Source organism: Pseudopipra pipra, chromosome 3 (genome assembly GCF_036250125.1).
Source record: "Pseudopipra pipra isolate bDixPip1 chromosome 3, bDixPip1.hap1, whole genome shotgun sequence".
NCBI classification, from domain to species: domain Eukaryota; kingdom Metazoa; phylum Chordata; class Aves; order Passeriformes; family Pipridae; genus Pseudopipra; species Pseudopipra pipra.
This window is the reverse complement of record NC_087551.1, coordinates 30,394,455-30,411,911: the sequence shown is the minus strand read 5'-3', so window position 1 is coordinate 30,411,911 and position 17,457 is coordinate 30,394,455. Positions and strand designations below refer to the sequence as shown.

The 17,457-nt window shown below is 37.3% G+C and overlaps 1 protein-coding gene across 3 annotated transcripts in view; it reads right to left on the bottom strand.

The window, feature by feature from the left end:
- The window catches only part of KIF6 (kinesin family member 6), a 152,158-nt gene that overhangs the window by 6,738 nt on the left and 127,963 nt on the right, over window positions 1-17,457 (bottom strand). For 2 of the 3 annotated variants that reach the window (XM_064648467.1, XM_064648465.1), the window contains 3 exons: window positions 10,047-10,131; window positions 8,906-9,041; window positions 7,323-7,411 (listed from right to left, as the gene is read on the bottom strand). In XM_064648467.1, the coding sequence (XP_064504537.1) occupies window positions 7,323-7,411; window positions 8,906-9,041; window positions 10,047-10,131 (310 nt within the window). The remainder of the gene's footprint in view (window positions 1-7,322; window positions 7,412-8,905; window positions 9,042-10,046; window positions 10,132-17,457) is intronic. The other variant, XM_064648466.1, reaches the window with a different exon arrangement.

Sequence of the window (17,457 nt, the reverse complement as noted above, 5' to 3'; positions counted from 1 at the left end):
TACCGGAAGAAGATTTTCAGTTTGATCCATATGATGATTAGATCCGTGTAGCTATGTGGCTATGAAAGAATGACAAATAAGCTCATAAAGATTATACTTTTAGTATTTGCCTTCTAAGCTGGGCTTGTAAAGCACTTTGATGTATCTGATGTAGAGTTAGGAATGGTATATTTAGTTCCCAAACTGACTATTAGCCAAGTGAGGCCTTAGCTCATTTTCCATTCTTTCTTTAGTCAGGCAAAATTATTACGAAAATCAGTGGGAGACTGGATAAAGACTCAGCAAGGACTTTGGGATGTGACTTGTTGATGATAGCCAAATATATTGCAAACAGCTGCTGTGCATTCCTGCCCCTGCAGATACCATTATCAAGGAAGCTCACTGCTAGGGAGGCAGTTTTCTGCCACTGGATATCTAGGGACTCTCTTCTTTCCCCAGGGGTTGCATATGCTGTCGGATCCAGTCCCAATCTTAAGAGTGGAAACACTGAATTATCCAGTTTAAGGATTTTTCCAGTAGATGGCAGGATTGGCAAGTTCTTGCTTTTCTAACTCTGCGGTAGTTAGTTCGTTTTTGGCTGATGAATTGATATTTCTGGCAGAGAGCTTGAAAAAGGAAAGAAATTTATTACTAAAATTTTACTGTATTACACTGTGCCAGGTTCAGTTTTGCAGAAGATATTGTGCCCAGGAGTATAAGTCATTTTCAGATGAACAGTTTTAGTTTTGCTGTATGTTCCTCTTTAACTCCTCAAGTCCCATGCCATTCACACCTGCCTAATTCAACTAAAGCATTATAGCATTTGAAGTTAATAATTTTCTGTACTTTATTACACCTACATATTACAAGAGCTAGAAAGGATGTGTGATGTTATTACCTACTATGTGGTTTAACAATATCTGGGAACTTCACATCATCATTCTGCCTTAGGATTTCCTGAACATTTTTTCCATTGATTTGGCAGTTCTTAAAAAAGAAGTGATTTAGGCTTTTAAATTCAGTTTTCTAAAAGCACTCTGTGTTAGTACCTTGAGATACCTAGGCATCCAAGTCATATAATCATGGTTTAATAAATCACTATACATCAACTAAACCACAGCAACCATCTACGACTCTATTCTTAGCCTACAACAAATGTAAGGTAATGTGACTTAATGTGATTATTTTTCATTGCTTTCTTTTAATTGGAATAAGCTTATTTGCTTTATATTTGTCATACATAGAATGTATAATTTTACAAATACTGTGAGTCAGCTGAAGTATTTTATTTTTAAACTGCAGTAGTTTATAGTTGGAGCTATTTTTTTCCATTGAATTTAAATGAAACTTATTATTCAAAATTGTTAAATCCCCATTTTAAAGGGGATTTAGATTCAGAACAATTAAAAAATCCTAGACACTACAGGTGTGGCAAAGCTTTATCTCTAGGGATGTCACTTTCAAATGGATTCCTGGACCCAGGGACAATATGCCAAAATTTGCCTTAGGGTGCTTTGGGAGAATTGGGTACCCAAGAAAGGTGATATTAAAAAAAACATTTACACTGAAAGAGATGATGCCAGAATCAGGGAATTAACATTACTGTGCTTAGAGATGGACCTTAACCTTTTATCCTCTGCCTCTGGGGTTGCAGCCAGACATTTTTGATGTGGGATGCAAACTCTTAAGAAAATGTATAAGGCATCTTATAACTGTTTTTTAAAATGACTCAAAGTGCTACTTCCACATGAGGTTAATAATTAGTGTACTAATCTAACAGATGAGTTCCTCAGCTTGGCACAACTCAAATCCATGTTTTATGTATCCCAGAGATTTGTTTAACCCCTAGGCTAGAAGGATGGTCTGTATGGGGATAATTTGCATCTTTCGTACTGAAGCGCTAATAATGGCATTGCAGGATATGTGCAGTGGTTTGTATGCTCAGATGCAACTTGCTCCTAGACTGTTCTTAGATGTCAGGACTCTCCTCCTTCATCTGAGTGTTAGATGCTGTTCCAGTGATGAGAAATTTTCTAGTAATGCTCAAAATTTATTGGAAAGTCATTATAACAGCATGGGGTGGGGGTGATGATATGACTCTCTGTGTGCTAAGCCTGAAGGACTGGACATCTCAGGATGCTCAACAAAGCCAAACAAAACCATAGCTGACCCACTTTAGTGTGATGATTGTCTTCAAGCAAGAGGTTGGTCTAGAGATCTCTAGAGGTGCCATTGAACCAAAATTTCTGTAATGTGCAAACAGTCACTCCTGGATCACATTTTGGATTTGGATGGACATACAAGCTATATAAGGCCTGTCTCTTTGTCTGTCTCCTAAGCTCTAACATCATTTAGGTTGTTTTGATAATGTATAATTCCCATTTTCATTCTGAATCTATCTGATTTTTCCTTGAGTTGAATTTAAGAAGTCTCAAAACACTGTTTCCTGACAACTTTAGAAAATTCCTGCTTTTTTTCTGGAGATTAAAGATAGTCTGTCAGATTTGTTTCTTTTTGTTTCTCAAGTTTGTTTTTTTAACCTCATACCTGAAGTTCCACCCAGTGGATAACTTGCTTTTTTGGGGGAGAGAGGGAGTATCCTCTATTGGGGGTATATTTCTCAGTCAGGCATGGAGCAGCAGCTAGAGAAATGTACATAGTGTTGCAGCAGTGCTTCCCTTGCTGCAGGAACCCAAGGACCAGAAACAACTGACCCATGGACTGATCAGCTCCATCAAGCACACAGGGTAGAGAAACTGGAGAGATGATACATCTCATAGTATGAATGCTTAATCTGTCAGCTGAAAAATAGTGGAAAATCAGGTAGATTAAAATAGAAAGTGAAAAATTCGAAGGTGTGCAACCTCTGTAATGTTAAAAAACCCTCAGTTGCAGTTCTCTGGTCATCTGAGCCTTGGACATGAGGGGAACAGATGTTCTGTGTAAAGACAGGAAAGATTCAAGCTGCTTAAAAGCTGAGCATTTTAGTAGTTGGTTACAAAATCAAATTTGGCCTAGCTTGCAAATTCACAGACACATTGTTCAAGTTGTCACCACAGAATGTGAAAACCTTTGAAATGTCATTAATTGATGATGTTATTCCCAGATTATATTTTATCATCATGTAACATTGAGGAAAATTGGCAGGAATAAAAAATAATTAGACTGAAAATGCTGCAAAACATGTAAACATTGCCCTTGTTTCACACAGCATTAATACAGGAAGGAAATTTTGTAATCCAGGACAATAATTGTTAGAAAATCTGATGCTCAAAGTCATCAGAGAACATGAAGAGTTATCTGAAAATATCTCCAGGGGAATCTAAAGTGCTAGGAAGATTTTGAAGAAGAAATAGGACAGCCAAGGAGTCTGAGATTTAACATACTTGGGTCTGGCTGGAATAGGACAAATGAGATTCAGTAAATGGGAATGAGTAAGGTTAAGAAAGATCTGACTGAGACTGGAATGCATTCCTTCTGAGAGAAGGAAAAAAATCCAAAACTTTTGATAAGATTTGAATAACTATTTGCTTGATTTGAGGGGAATACAAGAACAGTTTAACACTACTGAAATTAAATGTTCAGTAAGAGAAGTAACGTGAATAGACAAGAACCTGACAAATTCCTTAATGAAAGGCATTGTGGGAGAAGACTATATCAGGAAAAACAAAATGCTGTGCTTGAATGCTGAAGTGAAGCACACCTGGAGTGCTGAGCCCAACATGCATTTTGAGTCTTTTTGCAGACTTGACAGGAACCCATTAAGAGACATAAACATATATACAGTATGAGTTGCAGTTATCACTACAAGCTTTCAAACCTTACTGACTGAGGCAGAAATACAGTTCAACTCTTTTATTAACACACACTCATTTCAACACTTAACAATTCAGTAATTTTTTTTCAGTTGTAAAAAGAGAGATGTTTGGCCATGAATCAAATGCCTTTTATATGTGTGTATCCTTCTTAAGCCTCAAAAGGATTACCAGCTTCCTTTGTCTGTTATTTTAGTTATAAATTAATTTAGTATAAAATATGATGTGAGCTCTCCCAAGGCTTAATTTTCTCTGATAACAAGACTAAGGTGTGTCAAAAAATAACAATCCACACAAATTGTTTGCTACACGGTGATCAAAAGATTTTGCTCAAAAACATATAAAAATCTCAAAAAAGGTTATAGACTATACCTGTATCCTTTGTAGGCTGAGATAGATAATTTGTTATTTCTAATCCTGAGGACTGTATTCATATTCAGGAGTTTGTCTGAAAGGTTTTACTGCACACTTACTCGGTCAACAGCAGTCTTAGATTTCTGACATGCAGCCCACTAAGTTTTAGATCTTACATCTATTGAACACGCTTATTAACTGAATTCCATCTTGTAAATAGGTTTTATTTACACCACATTACTTCAAATACAATTTATGTCAGCTTTTTCTTTTGTGACTGGTTATTCTGCTGGATGAAGATAACAATATAATTTCAAAGAGTGATTGTTCATTTCTAGGTGAGTTAGGAACGTAGAGCCATTTGTGTCTCAGGACTACTCAACTAAGAGGAGCAACTGTAGCTGGGCTCATTCTACACCATCACAGGAACTGGTATGTTAAGCTCCTGTGTCAACTGGGGTCAAGGAAATCCTTGGGAAATAAATTTTCTCTATTTTATTCTCTTAAAGCCTGTTAAATTGAAAACTTTTACTCTAAAATGTTATTACATCAGGTAGGGGAAAAAGTAAATTTTCATGCACAGTGGGATGTTAAGCCTCCAGCTCCTGTCTCACAAAAAGCAGAAATAATGTTTCTATTTCCATATACATCACACTGGAAATGTTTGAACAGCCTAACATAAAATAAGATCAACTTTCTAAAACTGTAGGAAGGAAAGAGTAGTTGACTTCTAAAGATTATTGCAAGAATATTGATAGAGATGGGAAATTAAAACTATATTCATTCTGACTCCATCTAAGATTTAAGTTCCAGAAGATGAATACTCTGTGACTGTGATATGTATGCAAGGATCATACAGTCAGTCTCAGCCAACACGCCCATTACTTAGACACAGAGAAACTTCACTGTAAAGAACATCTGCTTTTTTTGCAAGAAATTATGTGGGGCAGTAAGCTTGGCAGCTGAAAGCAACAAGACACCATTCTATTCAAAATGCCAGACAGACTTTGTTGAGACCTCTCCTCCAGTAATAAACATTAACAGTAAAGGCCTTTGATAGAAAAGCTTAAATAAAAATTATACAGAAATCAGAATACAGAATACAGAAATTTTGCTTCTGAGCTAGGGTAGGGGATGGAAGATGCACCGCTGCTGGAGACCAGTCTCCCATTGCACTGGAAAGTGCCTGGGCATTACCATATGTTCTTTTAAATTCTAATTCAGACTGCAAAAGGTATCACTGTCCCAAGCAATGCATCAAGACACCAACTGAAAATTGTTGTTTCCTAGGTTCGGGGGGGCAGAGAGGTTGTGCAAGAGGTGCTTAGTTAACGCAGTACAAAGTTAAAGAGAGTGACAGTCATGGATTTCTTGAGCTAATTTGGCTGACTTTCACAGAATCATAGAATCAACCAGGCTGGAAAAGACCTCCAAGATCATCAAGTCCAACCCCTGATCCAACACTGCTGTGGTTACTAGACCATGGCACTAAGTGCCACATCCAGTCTCATCTTAAAAACCTCCAGGGACGGTGAACGCGCCACCTGGGCAGCCCATTCTAATGTCTGATTATTCTCTCTGTAAAAAATTTCTTCCTAATATCTAACCTAATCCTTCCCTGGCACAACTTAAGACTGTGCCCTCTTGTCCTACTGCTGGTTGCCTGGGAGAAGAGACCAACCCCCATCTGGCTACAAACTCCTGTCAGAGAGTTGTAGAGAGTGATGAGGTCTCCCCTGAGCCTCCTCTTCTCCAGACTGAACAACCCCAGCTCCCTCAGCCTCTCCCCATGGGACTTGTGCTCAAGTCCCTTCACCAGCCTCGTTGCTCTTCTCTGGACCTGCTCCAGCACCTCAATATCCTTCCTGAACTGAGGGGCCCAGAACTGGACACAGTACTCCAGGTTTGGCCTCACCAGTGCTGAGTACAGGGGAAGAATCATTTCCCTGATCCTGCTGGCCACACTGTTCCTGATACTTTGTGCTGACAGACCAAAAATGCTCTCACATTTTGTTCCATCATCTTTTCTGTGGGACAAATAACCTTCAGCCTAACACCAGAAATGAACAGCTCAAATTAGGCCTAACACCTGACAGCCATTTGCCAAGTGAATAGTGTTTAAGTCTTGAGAGAACACAGAATAAGAACTGAAGCAAAGTAGAGGAGACTAGAGTTGGTTTTCATCATTTTAAGACATCTGAAAATGTCTTCTTAGACAACTTTAAAGGACTATGTCTATAATTTTCTGTACTGATATCTGTAGCATTTGCCACAGATACAGGGAAGTTTAAAATACAACTTAGAATATATTTTACAGTTTTAAGAAAATTCAGTATTCATTATTTAACGGTACGGAGAATATATTGTGTTTGCTGTAAAAGAGAAAATGTAGGTCGAATCACAGAGTACTCTGGGTTGGGAGGGACCCAGAAGGATCACTGAGTCCAATTCTTAAATTCAATCATCAGAGAAATGGTAACTGTATAAGGAGAAGCAGGGAGAGAGAAGGAGAAAAAGAGAGCAAGAGAAAGGTGGGGAGGGATAGAGGAAATTTATTATCCATGAATATGGAAACTGCACAGTCAGGTATGTGGTTTGTTCCACTCTACTTTTCTTGATGGCTATGGAAGATTTATTACTGCAAATTTAAATTAGACGTTTTGAAATCAGAAGTGACTGATGATGAAACTAACAAGATGATTACATTTTCCTACCGTAGAGGATGCACCAGCATTCTATAATATCAAATGTAATATCATTGTGTAATAATATGCTGTATAAATGTAACACCGTGACATTTTTCAACAACTAATCTATCTAGGCTATATATTAAATAAATTTTTAATCATCTTTGATTTGTAGCCCCCTGAATACATTCCAAAGGAGATATAGTCTCCTCATACAGCAGAGTTGATTGATAACAAGCTTGCGTTTCTTATCTGTCATGGGGTCCCTAGTGACAGGTTTCCAGGGTCCCAAGACCAACAAGTCAAAAGAACTGATGTACAGTAAGTTACCTTCAATATGACTGCAAAATGACTGAATGATAAAAATTCATTTTCTACACAGTCATTTCTGTTGTAACTGTAAATACAATGTTTTAGTGTGATATTTGCAAAAGCATTCTGGTGAACTGCACTTCTATGAAAAGGAAGAGAAAAATAACCAATTTACCTGTTAGTTGATAGATGCTGCAAGGATTTGATAAACTGGGGATAAACAGTCACAGTATTTGGTGATGTAACCATCTCTGGCTTTTCCTGCTGGTTTTAGATCAAAAAACAAAATTAGGTAGGAGAGGATTTTTTTTAGAGTTCTTAATACTGGCCTATAGGTTTCAGCAATAACAAGGTAGGCAATGACTCATTCAGAAAACACCGAGTTTGAATCGTACAGTATTTTCTCCACTTGCACAAACACTTCTGAATAAAGAGAAAAGTATTTAGAATTGGTTCAAGTATTTTTAAGCTCAAGTTACAGTTTTTTAATATGTAACAGCATGTGTTTACTGGTTTCAGTTTCATAGGCAGCTCAGATGTATAGATAGGTCAAGATCCAAGAAATCAGTCCCAATTACTTTTTCCAGTTTTCTAGTCTTCTGTTGATGAATCATGAGAGGCTGCATCTTGGAGCTCTCGTTAAGGGATACCGAAAAATGTGCTCCAGTGGATTCAAGAATATTACTTGCAGTGCTTTGAAAAGCCTAAATATTTAGACAGGAGGGTGACTAAAACATTATCCTCTTTGCCACTAGTACGGTGAGGGATTTTAATGTGAAAAGTATTTTGCGATGATAACTTGAAGTTAAGCTAGTTAGGTGGCACTGTATGGATAACTAAGTTTCTGATGTTCAGTTCTGTATTAACTTTAGGGTGTTTTCTTAAAAATACAGTTTAATTTATACTCACAAGAATTAAGCAAAAAATGGGCTAAACATTTCTTTGTTTATAACAACTTTTCCTCAAGGGGTAAATCTTCTTTCCAGGTAATAATAAATGATATGGGATGGACTGTACTCTTTTCATGAGGCTGACATATGTTTCATGGCAGTGCTTCATTGGGAGATGCCATGTCACTACTTGTAAGTCATTAAAAAAGTATCAGAAGAGGAGCATAAGAAAGCTGTGTTATTGTTTCAGTTGAGTGTAGTCTTCAGACTGTATTATGAATTTCTGATACGCTGTTTAAAATGACACCTCTAGTTCATTTTTACACAAGTCATTGAATTAGAGCACTGTTTCTGCTGGGTTCTTAAACACTGGTGGGCCTCAGCTAGAGAGTGAGGGAACACAGTCTGTGCTGAGAGCTGCTAACCCTCTGGAAGCTTAGGGAAGCTGAAAGGTTACTGGAGTCTTTGAAACAAAGGAAAAAAAGCAACTACATTTGCTGGAATAAATCTGATGAAATCACAGTTTTGCTAGCATGAAAAAAGATTATTTTTCCCAATCTTCTCTATTTGTTTAATGTTCCTTCAGAATTGTTGGCATTTTGGGCTCATTCTTCCCTATCAATTTTTTTGGGAGGACATAAAAACAGAAAAATAGAGAAGAAAGAAATGATTTTTCTTTATTTGTGTTAGCTTCACATTGTCCAATTTATTACTGGACATTATCTTTGTCCAATTTACATAAGCATAAGCACAGGTGAACCAGACCCTGAATCATACTCCTTCCTATTTAGTCAATTAACTACTTTAAGAAATGATTGAAGATGTTATATTTACATGAAAATGGAAGAAATATAAAGTGATTTCATACCTGTAAATTTTTTGCCTCTTCAGACCACCAGACTTCAAAGTCTTTTTGCATCTTCATCTTTACTTTTTCCATAAGAAGCTGTAGGTGCTCAATCTCTACCTTCAGCCCTTTGAAGCGATTGAACATTGTTTTATAACTAATATGAGAAGAAGAAAGTGTATTACAGATCTTTCAACATATATCTGAAGAAAGGTTTATCCTACCTAGAACAGTTACAGATTTAAACTATAAAATAATAAATAATAATCAGAGATGCAGGGGACACAGAGAGATGGTAGAAGGAAGCATGTCATGTTTTATAAAAGCTTCATGTTTTATTAAAGCTTTTATAAGTGCAAGAAACTTATCTCCAAAACCTTTTATTTCATAAAAAAATTAGTGAAATTCAAATGGGATCAATATTGATTAACAATTAAAATATAGGTTCAATCAACTATGTAAAATATTTCTTTTGAATACTCAGCATGTTACTATTAATAAAGAACCCCACCAGGGCTTGGATTCAGATAGGAGCTGAGATGGATTCCCCTTTCAGATGGAAGCTTCATTAAGCAGGCCTCTTGGCTAACATATCCTTGGAGATTTACCAGGAGTATGAAAGAGCCAGAAGTTTCCTCAGAGATTGCGCATAAGACAAATGCTAGTAAAACACTTAGAACTGATATCCTTGCATCTATTTTCTTTTATACTCCTGGCTACAGCAACATTAGAACAAGGACTGGTTAACAAATGTGTATCCTTCATGTTATTTACACTTGGTCAATCCCGTATAACCTGAAGATTTTCCTTAGGTCAAGAAAGGCAAGACTTTTCTGAATCAACCAAAAAGGTTCATAATACATTTGGATTCAAAGAACAAGTTTTGAACACTAAGCCTCGGGGAGGATATTAAGCTGGTTTTATTTATTTTTAGCTTTTAGCCCAAGCATAAATTTTCCCCAGTCATCTACTGTGGCATCTTACAGACAAACCAACAGCATATACACAAATTTAAAAACTATTAGTGAACCACAAAGCTGACATTTTTTAAATGTCAGAGAAAACCCTGAGGGTAACTGTGTGTGCAGAATTGTAATTGGAATATACTATCAGTATAATTTATCTTCTGAAGGATAGCAGAAGTCTGAGGCAGAAGTAATACCTTTTTTTTTCTTCTTCAATTTGCATTCTAAGTTTCTCTTCTACTGGATCAAACATATTTAACTCTTCAGAAGGACTTGAAACAGCTATAGGAGAAATGTTCAGATGTAAGCAACGACCATATGATGTCCAAAGAAGCAACTTCTAATTAGAATAAAAACTACTTTTTAAGAGGTAGTTAACAAAATGGGGGTCATTAACCATTTCTCTCTTCTGGAAATGCTTCTTCAAATTCCTTATTTAGGCCTTACTTAGTAGAGGAGACACTTGACAACTAGGGATTTGAATTAAGCTGCTTTTAATTTTTTTTTCCAGGAGAGATGGGAATACTGATTTTAGACATGAATAAAAGCAAGTTGTCAGTTTAAATGTTCATCTTTGGTATAATACCCTATCAAATGCATTCAACCTGGCAGTTTTGGCTACAAAGAGAAGACCAGAAGTTGTTTCAAAAAGAGACAGCAGTAGCTGTGTTGGTGTTTGGAAATAAAGTAACAGAAGGACAAGTAAAAGACAAATCTTGAAAGAAAAATTATCACTTTGGTAAGCAATAAATTCAGACAATTGGTATAAATAAGGAAAACATCCTGAAACTATGTGAGAAAATTTTCAAGGTAAAGGAGAACTGAGGAAATACCTTGAGTAGTCTAAGTTAATCTAAGAAACCAGTTTAGGATTTTCCTATCCTGTAACAGAGCTAGTGAGCATGCAATACACAATATGCTTATTATGAGAGAGGACAAAACAGTCTTTCCATCATGGTTTATATGTTCATCAGTGAAAGGAAATGTAAAGTTACCTCCTAGTATTACAACAGTTTCTGTTTCTAGGATGAATGAGAATAGTTTTAGGTTCCCAAGAAAACATGTTTAACCTTTTTAACTCAAGAAAAATGAAAGAAACAAAAGATTTGCTGTACAATACATGCAAGTTTCCACCCTGACTATTATTTCTGCCAAGAAAATAAATTCTATGTCAGCCTGTCACAAGGCCTGAGGAATGCACCCTCTCTTTAAGGAAAGGAATTCTGTCTGGAACAAGAGGGCAGTAATGACCCCTCTCTGCCTCTAAGCACATCAGCTGAAAACATTAATCTTCTGTTGTAGCACCCTATAGCTTAATACAGATTAAGTTGAAAGGCATTTTATTTCATTAGAATACTTAAGTCAAGCATGTTAATACAGACAGTCAAGGTGGACAAAGGCCATGCAGAATTCTCATTTTGTACATTGAAAGGCTTTGCTGCATGTGATTACAAAAGAAGAATAGGGTGAAGACATTTGTGGCGGAGAGGGTACTCTGAAAAGATAAAAATACAAACTGCTTGGAATGTTAAAGTGAATGCACAAGGTAAAAACATCACGGCAGAGGAGATGCTACAACAGTGGCACTGTATAACAAGCCATACCTGAACACAACAGATAATAAGAAGGCCATCACAATCATGTCAGAACCTCTGTGGAAAGCAGTAAACCTTTCCATGATTACAGCATACGAGGATTTTCTGATTTGTCAGATTTCATCCCCAAGAGAAGGCATAATGTGGGAAAGCACAGAGCTACACAGGGAACTTGTGAGGAGACATTCACTGCAGAGCTCCTGAGGCTTCACACTTGTTCTGACCTTCACAAATACACAGAATCCAGGCTTGAGAGAAATATGCTCTTGTGGAACAAACTGAAATGATTTAGGGAGATACTTCCTCCTAATTGAGCCATGCTCACAGACCATGTTAGAATCCTTAGTATGTTTCCATGAATATTCCAGCCAGACCCAGCGTGACCCAACTTCAGCAGTGGTTAAAGGGGACTCTTCTGAGAACACTGAAGTGCATTTGTCCTATTTTCACAATTTGTAACAGTGTCTGAGTTCATGAGGTAGCAGTTCTAGCCCCTTATAAGCAAGGGAAATAATACGGAGTGGAAGACTGTAGCATCTTAAAATGTTAATACTGTTTCTGAAGTGAGGACTTCCCTACATGAAAACATCACCAAATTCTTCTAGTCATTACAGAGTGATGCAAGGCCATAATATAGCTTTCCTTCCTTGATTTATTAGGACATCTAGTACTTGGAAAAATGTTTATACATTAGCTCTGAAAGGTCAGCAAAACTTAGGCATAATTTTGCCACTTATACATAAAAACACCATGAAAAATGTTTTTCTTCTGCTGATTACATGCTGTAGAAGGGATTATTTTGTTGCAAGTTACCTTCAGAAATAATAAAGCCTTTTATATGAGATGAGAACCTTTATCATAAACAGGCCCCATCATCTCCACCCCTGAATAAAATTACACCCATTATCTCCAGCTAGTGATGAAAGTCAGAAACACAGCTATGGGCAAGGCAAGCAGCACAGTTTCATGAATAGAAAGAAATGAGTATACTGCAAGCTGATGGGGCCCCAGCAGCAAAACCAGCATTGGATAAATGGCTACAACTTAGACATCCATCACTGTGCTCGTGTCACAAAAGCAGAAGAGATCTGATCACAGTATCAGATTAAATCCAGTGGTAAATTAAGTCCAGGACATGCCTACAGGGGCACTCCTTTGTAAGATGTCCAGTGCCTTTTCCCAAGCTGCTACAGTCTCCATTTCAGCTTTTTCTTATGCCTGCTCATTGCAACAATGTGTTTGTTAACTGAATAACTTTCTGCTCTAAAGACTAAACCTTTTTGAATCTACCTACTGTAATATATACAAGCATACACATGGCTCTTTCCTGATCCGAGCAAAAGACATCTAAGGTCTGGTGGACTGTACTTCAACTCTTATGTTTTCTGCTGCTTCTGCCTTCTCCTCTTTCCCTTCTACTTCTTTTCTCCCCTCTCCTCTTTACCTTTCCTGAATCCCTGCAGTGGCCTCTTTCTGCCCCTGGGCTCCTGCTGCTGCCTCACACCCCTCTCCTCTTACCAGTCCAGGCGATTTCAGCTACAGCTGACATGAGAAAGGTAAGGCAGAGGTTACTGGCTCATGTCTAATGTTAATGTTCTTCAGTACATAGGCTCAGTTATTTTAAAATAACATAAGAGGGACAACTGAGTGAATAAAAAGCATAATATTTACTCAAAAAATTTAATTCAGATACCTGAGAAGAAATATTTTCTTTTTGCTCCAGGTTTTTATTCCTCTAAAGAGTTTCTTTTTATTGTATATTTCTGCCTTTCCATGCAGGAACAGAAAGCATTTATTAACCACATATATAGGAAGTACATGCAAATTGCTAAACACTGAAAAATCACATCAACTTTTGCCCTTATAAATTAAAAAATTCTGCAATACATTACAATACATTACAATACATCTCTACTCTACAAGTAGAGATGCTACTGCCGAAACACTAATTATCAGATATCTTTTCTGCAACTGCACAGAAGAACACAAAGTGGTATCTCCTTGTTCACACAGGGTTGACTTTTAATTCATTGATTGACAGTTTGTCATATGAAACTTGATTGTACAGTCTCACTCTATGCTTTCAGTGCATCAGCTGAGATGAGCCATTCAATTGATGTGTAACACCACACGCACTTTTAGTGCCCCAGTGACTTCTCCTGGGAAACAAATGGAGTTACTGCAATTTAATCCTGGATAACGCAGATTCAGGTTTCAGGGGTGCAGGGGAGGTATGATGTGCATGTTTAGGAAAACACTGGCTCTGTATATACTAGGGGGGGTTTCTGTTGGCATACCTCCATCCAATTCTATACAACAGAGTTATTTTGTCAGTAGTCAGCAATGTACTGATAAGGAGTACTAGTTTCTTTACATTAGCATAACTGCACATACAGCTGAGTGTCAAAAATTATGAATCCTAAATTGTGAAGTCTTTTTAAAGAAAACTGAGGTCACAAGATGTAAAGAAGAGACTTTGACAGTGCTATGCTGGGCAATAAAATAGCAACTTTTATGCTTACTTTTGGGCTAACTGGTTTTGTTTCATCTTCACATACAACCCATTTGGTAAAGTGAGGAACAGGATACAACTGATACCAGCTGCCTGCTTACAGAGGAAGGTGAGCTCTGCATGAGTTGACAGTTCATATCATAAAAGTTTGTGATTTTTGGCTTTTTTTGCATAAGGAATTGCTAAGAGGCATTCTAAGATATAATTATTTTATTCTAATGAAAGGGCCAATTTTGGAGCACAGGAAGTAGTAAATTTTACAGCACATTCCACATCACCAAAACACACAGTACCAGAAAGAAATTACAGCACCTGCTAACTGGATCACTATTGTAAAGCAATATGGAAAGCATGGATGAAAAACACTATTTCTAGCATGAGATACCAAGTGTTATCACCATGGTTTACTGCAAGCTGGCAACAACACGAAATACTCTGGCAGATTCTTGTCTAGAGTCAGAAAATTTTGCAAGAAACTCTCTGTGACCCTGAACTTTATACTCTCTGGGGCACTCGTATATTTCTCGACCTGAGTGTATCCCAGAAGTCAAACTCCTAGGGATTTATTGTCTTGTGCCTCAAATAACATTGTGCCCTGCCCTCCAGCTGTACTTTTGCAGTCAAATATTTTCATTTTTTCACTAGATAGTCTTGTGTTTATCTGCTTAAATTTATAGTCACTTGAAGTAACCAAATTTAGAATTCACTTTAGTATCCCTTAACATATTTACTGCTTTTTTTATCAGCTTTGGAGCTTTTGGCAAACTCGGGCTTTAGTGCTTTCAAACTGGACCATATGTTGTCATTTGGTTTTTTAAAACAGAACTACCCATCCATCGTTAAGGATCAGCTTACAAGTAATTGCCCCCCTTTTCTTTTTTATTCCTCCCCTAGGCCATGTCAGCCTATGTTTGTCACTGGGCACCACGTGTGTACCTTATACAAAATCAAAGATGAGTATGCACATCCAATCCAAGAGGAGAGAAAAATATCCTGGTGCCTGGATGAGTTTGTATTGTGGGTTTTAGAGCAATTTCCCTAACCCTAATATAAAAGATTTTTTAAAGTTTCAGCCAATTTGTCTTGAGAATGCACTGAAACCAGGTGCAGTCATGCTGAGTGTCACAGAGCACGGAAGCAATAGTGAGGCTTAGGGCATCCATATTTCTTGCTGGTTCTGAGAAGTGCCAGCCTTATTGTGCATGAATATACACAGCCATGCACAGTAAATCCTGTACTTGCAGGTCACATTTAGGAATTCAGTGCATGCAGCAACTGTGGGATCAATTCAATAGGCCTAATGTTTTCTAAATATAAGGGGTGTTTTACCTGCATTCTCTGTAGAACTCTGTCTGTGGTTGTCAGTACAAACACTCATGACAATGCACAGAAGCATTGATTTTGGACTGTATGCTAAATTTATAGCAACCTCATTTGCAAGAATATTAAAGAAAAATAAACATACATTTTTATACTTCACTGCTTCTGTTTCAGCTGTGTATAGGCGGGTCCTGAAACTGATGTGTAACTTCAAGTTAGACAATAAAGGAGGTTTTGACCTTGATTCAAGAAGTGAATACCAACCAAATAAATGCATGTGGCAGCATCAGTTAGAACAATTTTGATCTTTCTGTTACAAGGTATTAGTAAAAGTCCTTTCATCTGCAAAAGAGAAGTAGATGAGATAGAAAACAGAAAGAAGACACACCATTATTGATGAAATCAATATATTATGAGCATGGGGTTGCACTGTAAAATGATTAGTTTAACTCTTGGCCCAAGGAAGACAAAAGGTGTTAGGCCTGAAGCCCCTTTATCATGGACATGGTGGTTTTTTCTGTGCAAATAGCAGAGATATGTGTTAAGACTTCACCTCACTTAAGCGTACAATAAAGACAAAAGTACTACAGAAATTTTCGTTTCCACCCTCTCACATGGCTACTCCATTGGTCCTCTAAAACAGTTTCCTGAATGCTTTTTAAAATATTGTATGAGTTTTCCAGAAAATTTCTGAAGCTCCAATATAGGATTTCATGTCACCAGGAATGTTATTCTTTAAGATCCATTTTGATGTTGTTCAGTGTTCTAGCATATGTGTTTGATTAGGATCATGTAAAACTTGGGCAGTTATAGGGGCCAGATTATGGTTTTGGGACCCCCTATCCCTGCTGGCCACACTCATATCCCACATCAAGTGCTGCACTTTTGCTGGTCTTCCCATGCACACACCTATCAGCTGCAGCTGCAGAACAGCTGGGCTGTCTGTGCTGGCTACCAGCTCAAGAAGGTACAAGAAATAAAGAGGTATTTAGGGATTTCTCATAATTCAGCTCTTTTCTATGACTTGTGAAGGAAAGGACATTGAGTTTGATGTTCTGGTAGCTGTTGGATGAATTACTCTGTACCATATACTGAGAAGAGACAATCCTGATATATCCAGAAACAATTACAACTTATGCATAAGATTCTTATCTGGAGAAGTACATCCAACCTCTGCACATTTGTAGGATATTGTTAATAGCTACTTATTTGAAGACATTATTCTCTGTGATCTTAAATATGCAAAAAATTTTGAGCAGAAAAGCAGTGAATTAATTTCCTTTGGCTCTTTCAGCAAAAAGTAAAATGGGAGAAGTTTTTATGAGATCTGAAGATTGTTCTGAAACACTGGATGTCACATTAGCCATGCTATTTCTCATTCCCTCTATCCTTTATATGATCAGAATAGATAGAAATTGCTATTCTAGTTTTGACCACTACCTTGAAAAACTCAAAGAAATACAGATGTGAAAGAGCTCCATTTGTTGTTTATAGTTCATTAGATTACAGAACTTTTGTTTATTTCAGAGAGCTTTCACAGAGAAAGCCTTGACTGATACAGAACTAGTCAAGCTGCCCAACATACCCACTGGACATGGTTGGAAGAAAGAAGTGTACAGCACCTTAGTTAAACTTTCTACAAACTTTTTAGAGCCAATAGAGGCTACTCAAAGATACACTGAAGCTAAAGCAAACAAGCTTAGGCCTAGAATCAGTAGCCTGTATGTATAGAACCAAGTTGATTTTTTGCTCACTCCACTTCAAGTCCTGCCTTAGAATTATAGAATCAGTGGAAGGGACCTTGAAAGGCTGCACAGTCCAAGCTACTGCTCAAAGTTTAGTGAAAACTGAATCAGACTAGATTGTCCAGACATGTAATGAAAAACTCCATGGACAGAGATCCTACAAACTTCTCTGATGACCTCTTTCAATGTGTAATTATCCTCATAGAATCTTAATATTTTAATTTAGTAGATCAAACTAGAGAATGAGAGCTTTATCTCCAGATTCTGCCTTGCTTACTTGCTAGAAACCAGGAGTCTCTAAATAATAATGCAATTTGCATTGAACTTTTCAGTATTTCAGAAGAAATACTTATTCCAAGAAAGCTAACAGAGACTGCAAGCTGTTCCAACAACAGTGAAATGCCTAAGTCAGTGTCAATAAAACTGAGAAATGAAT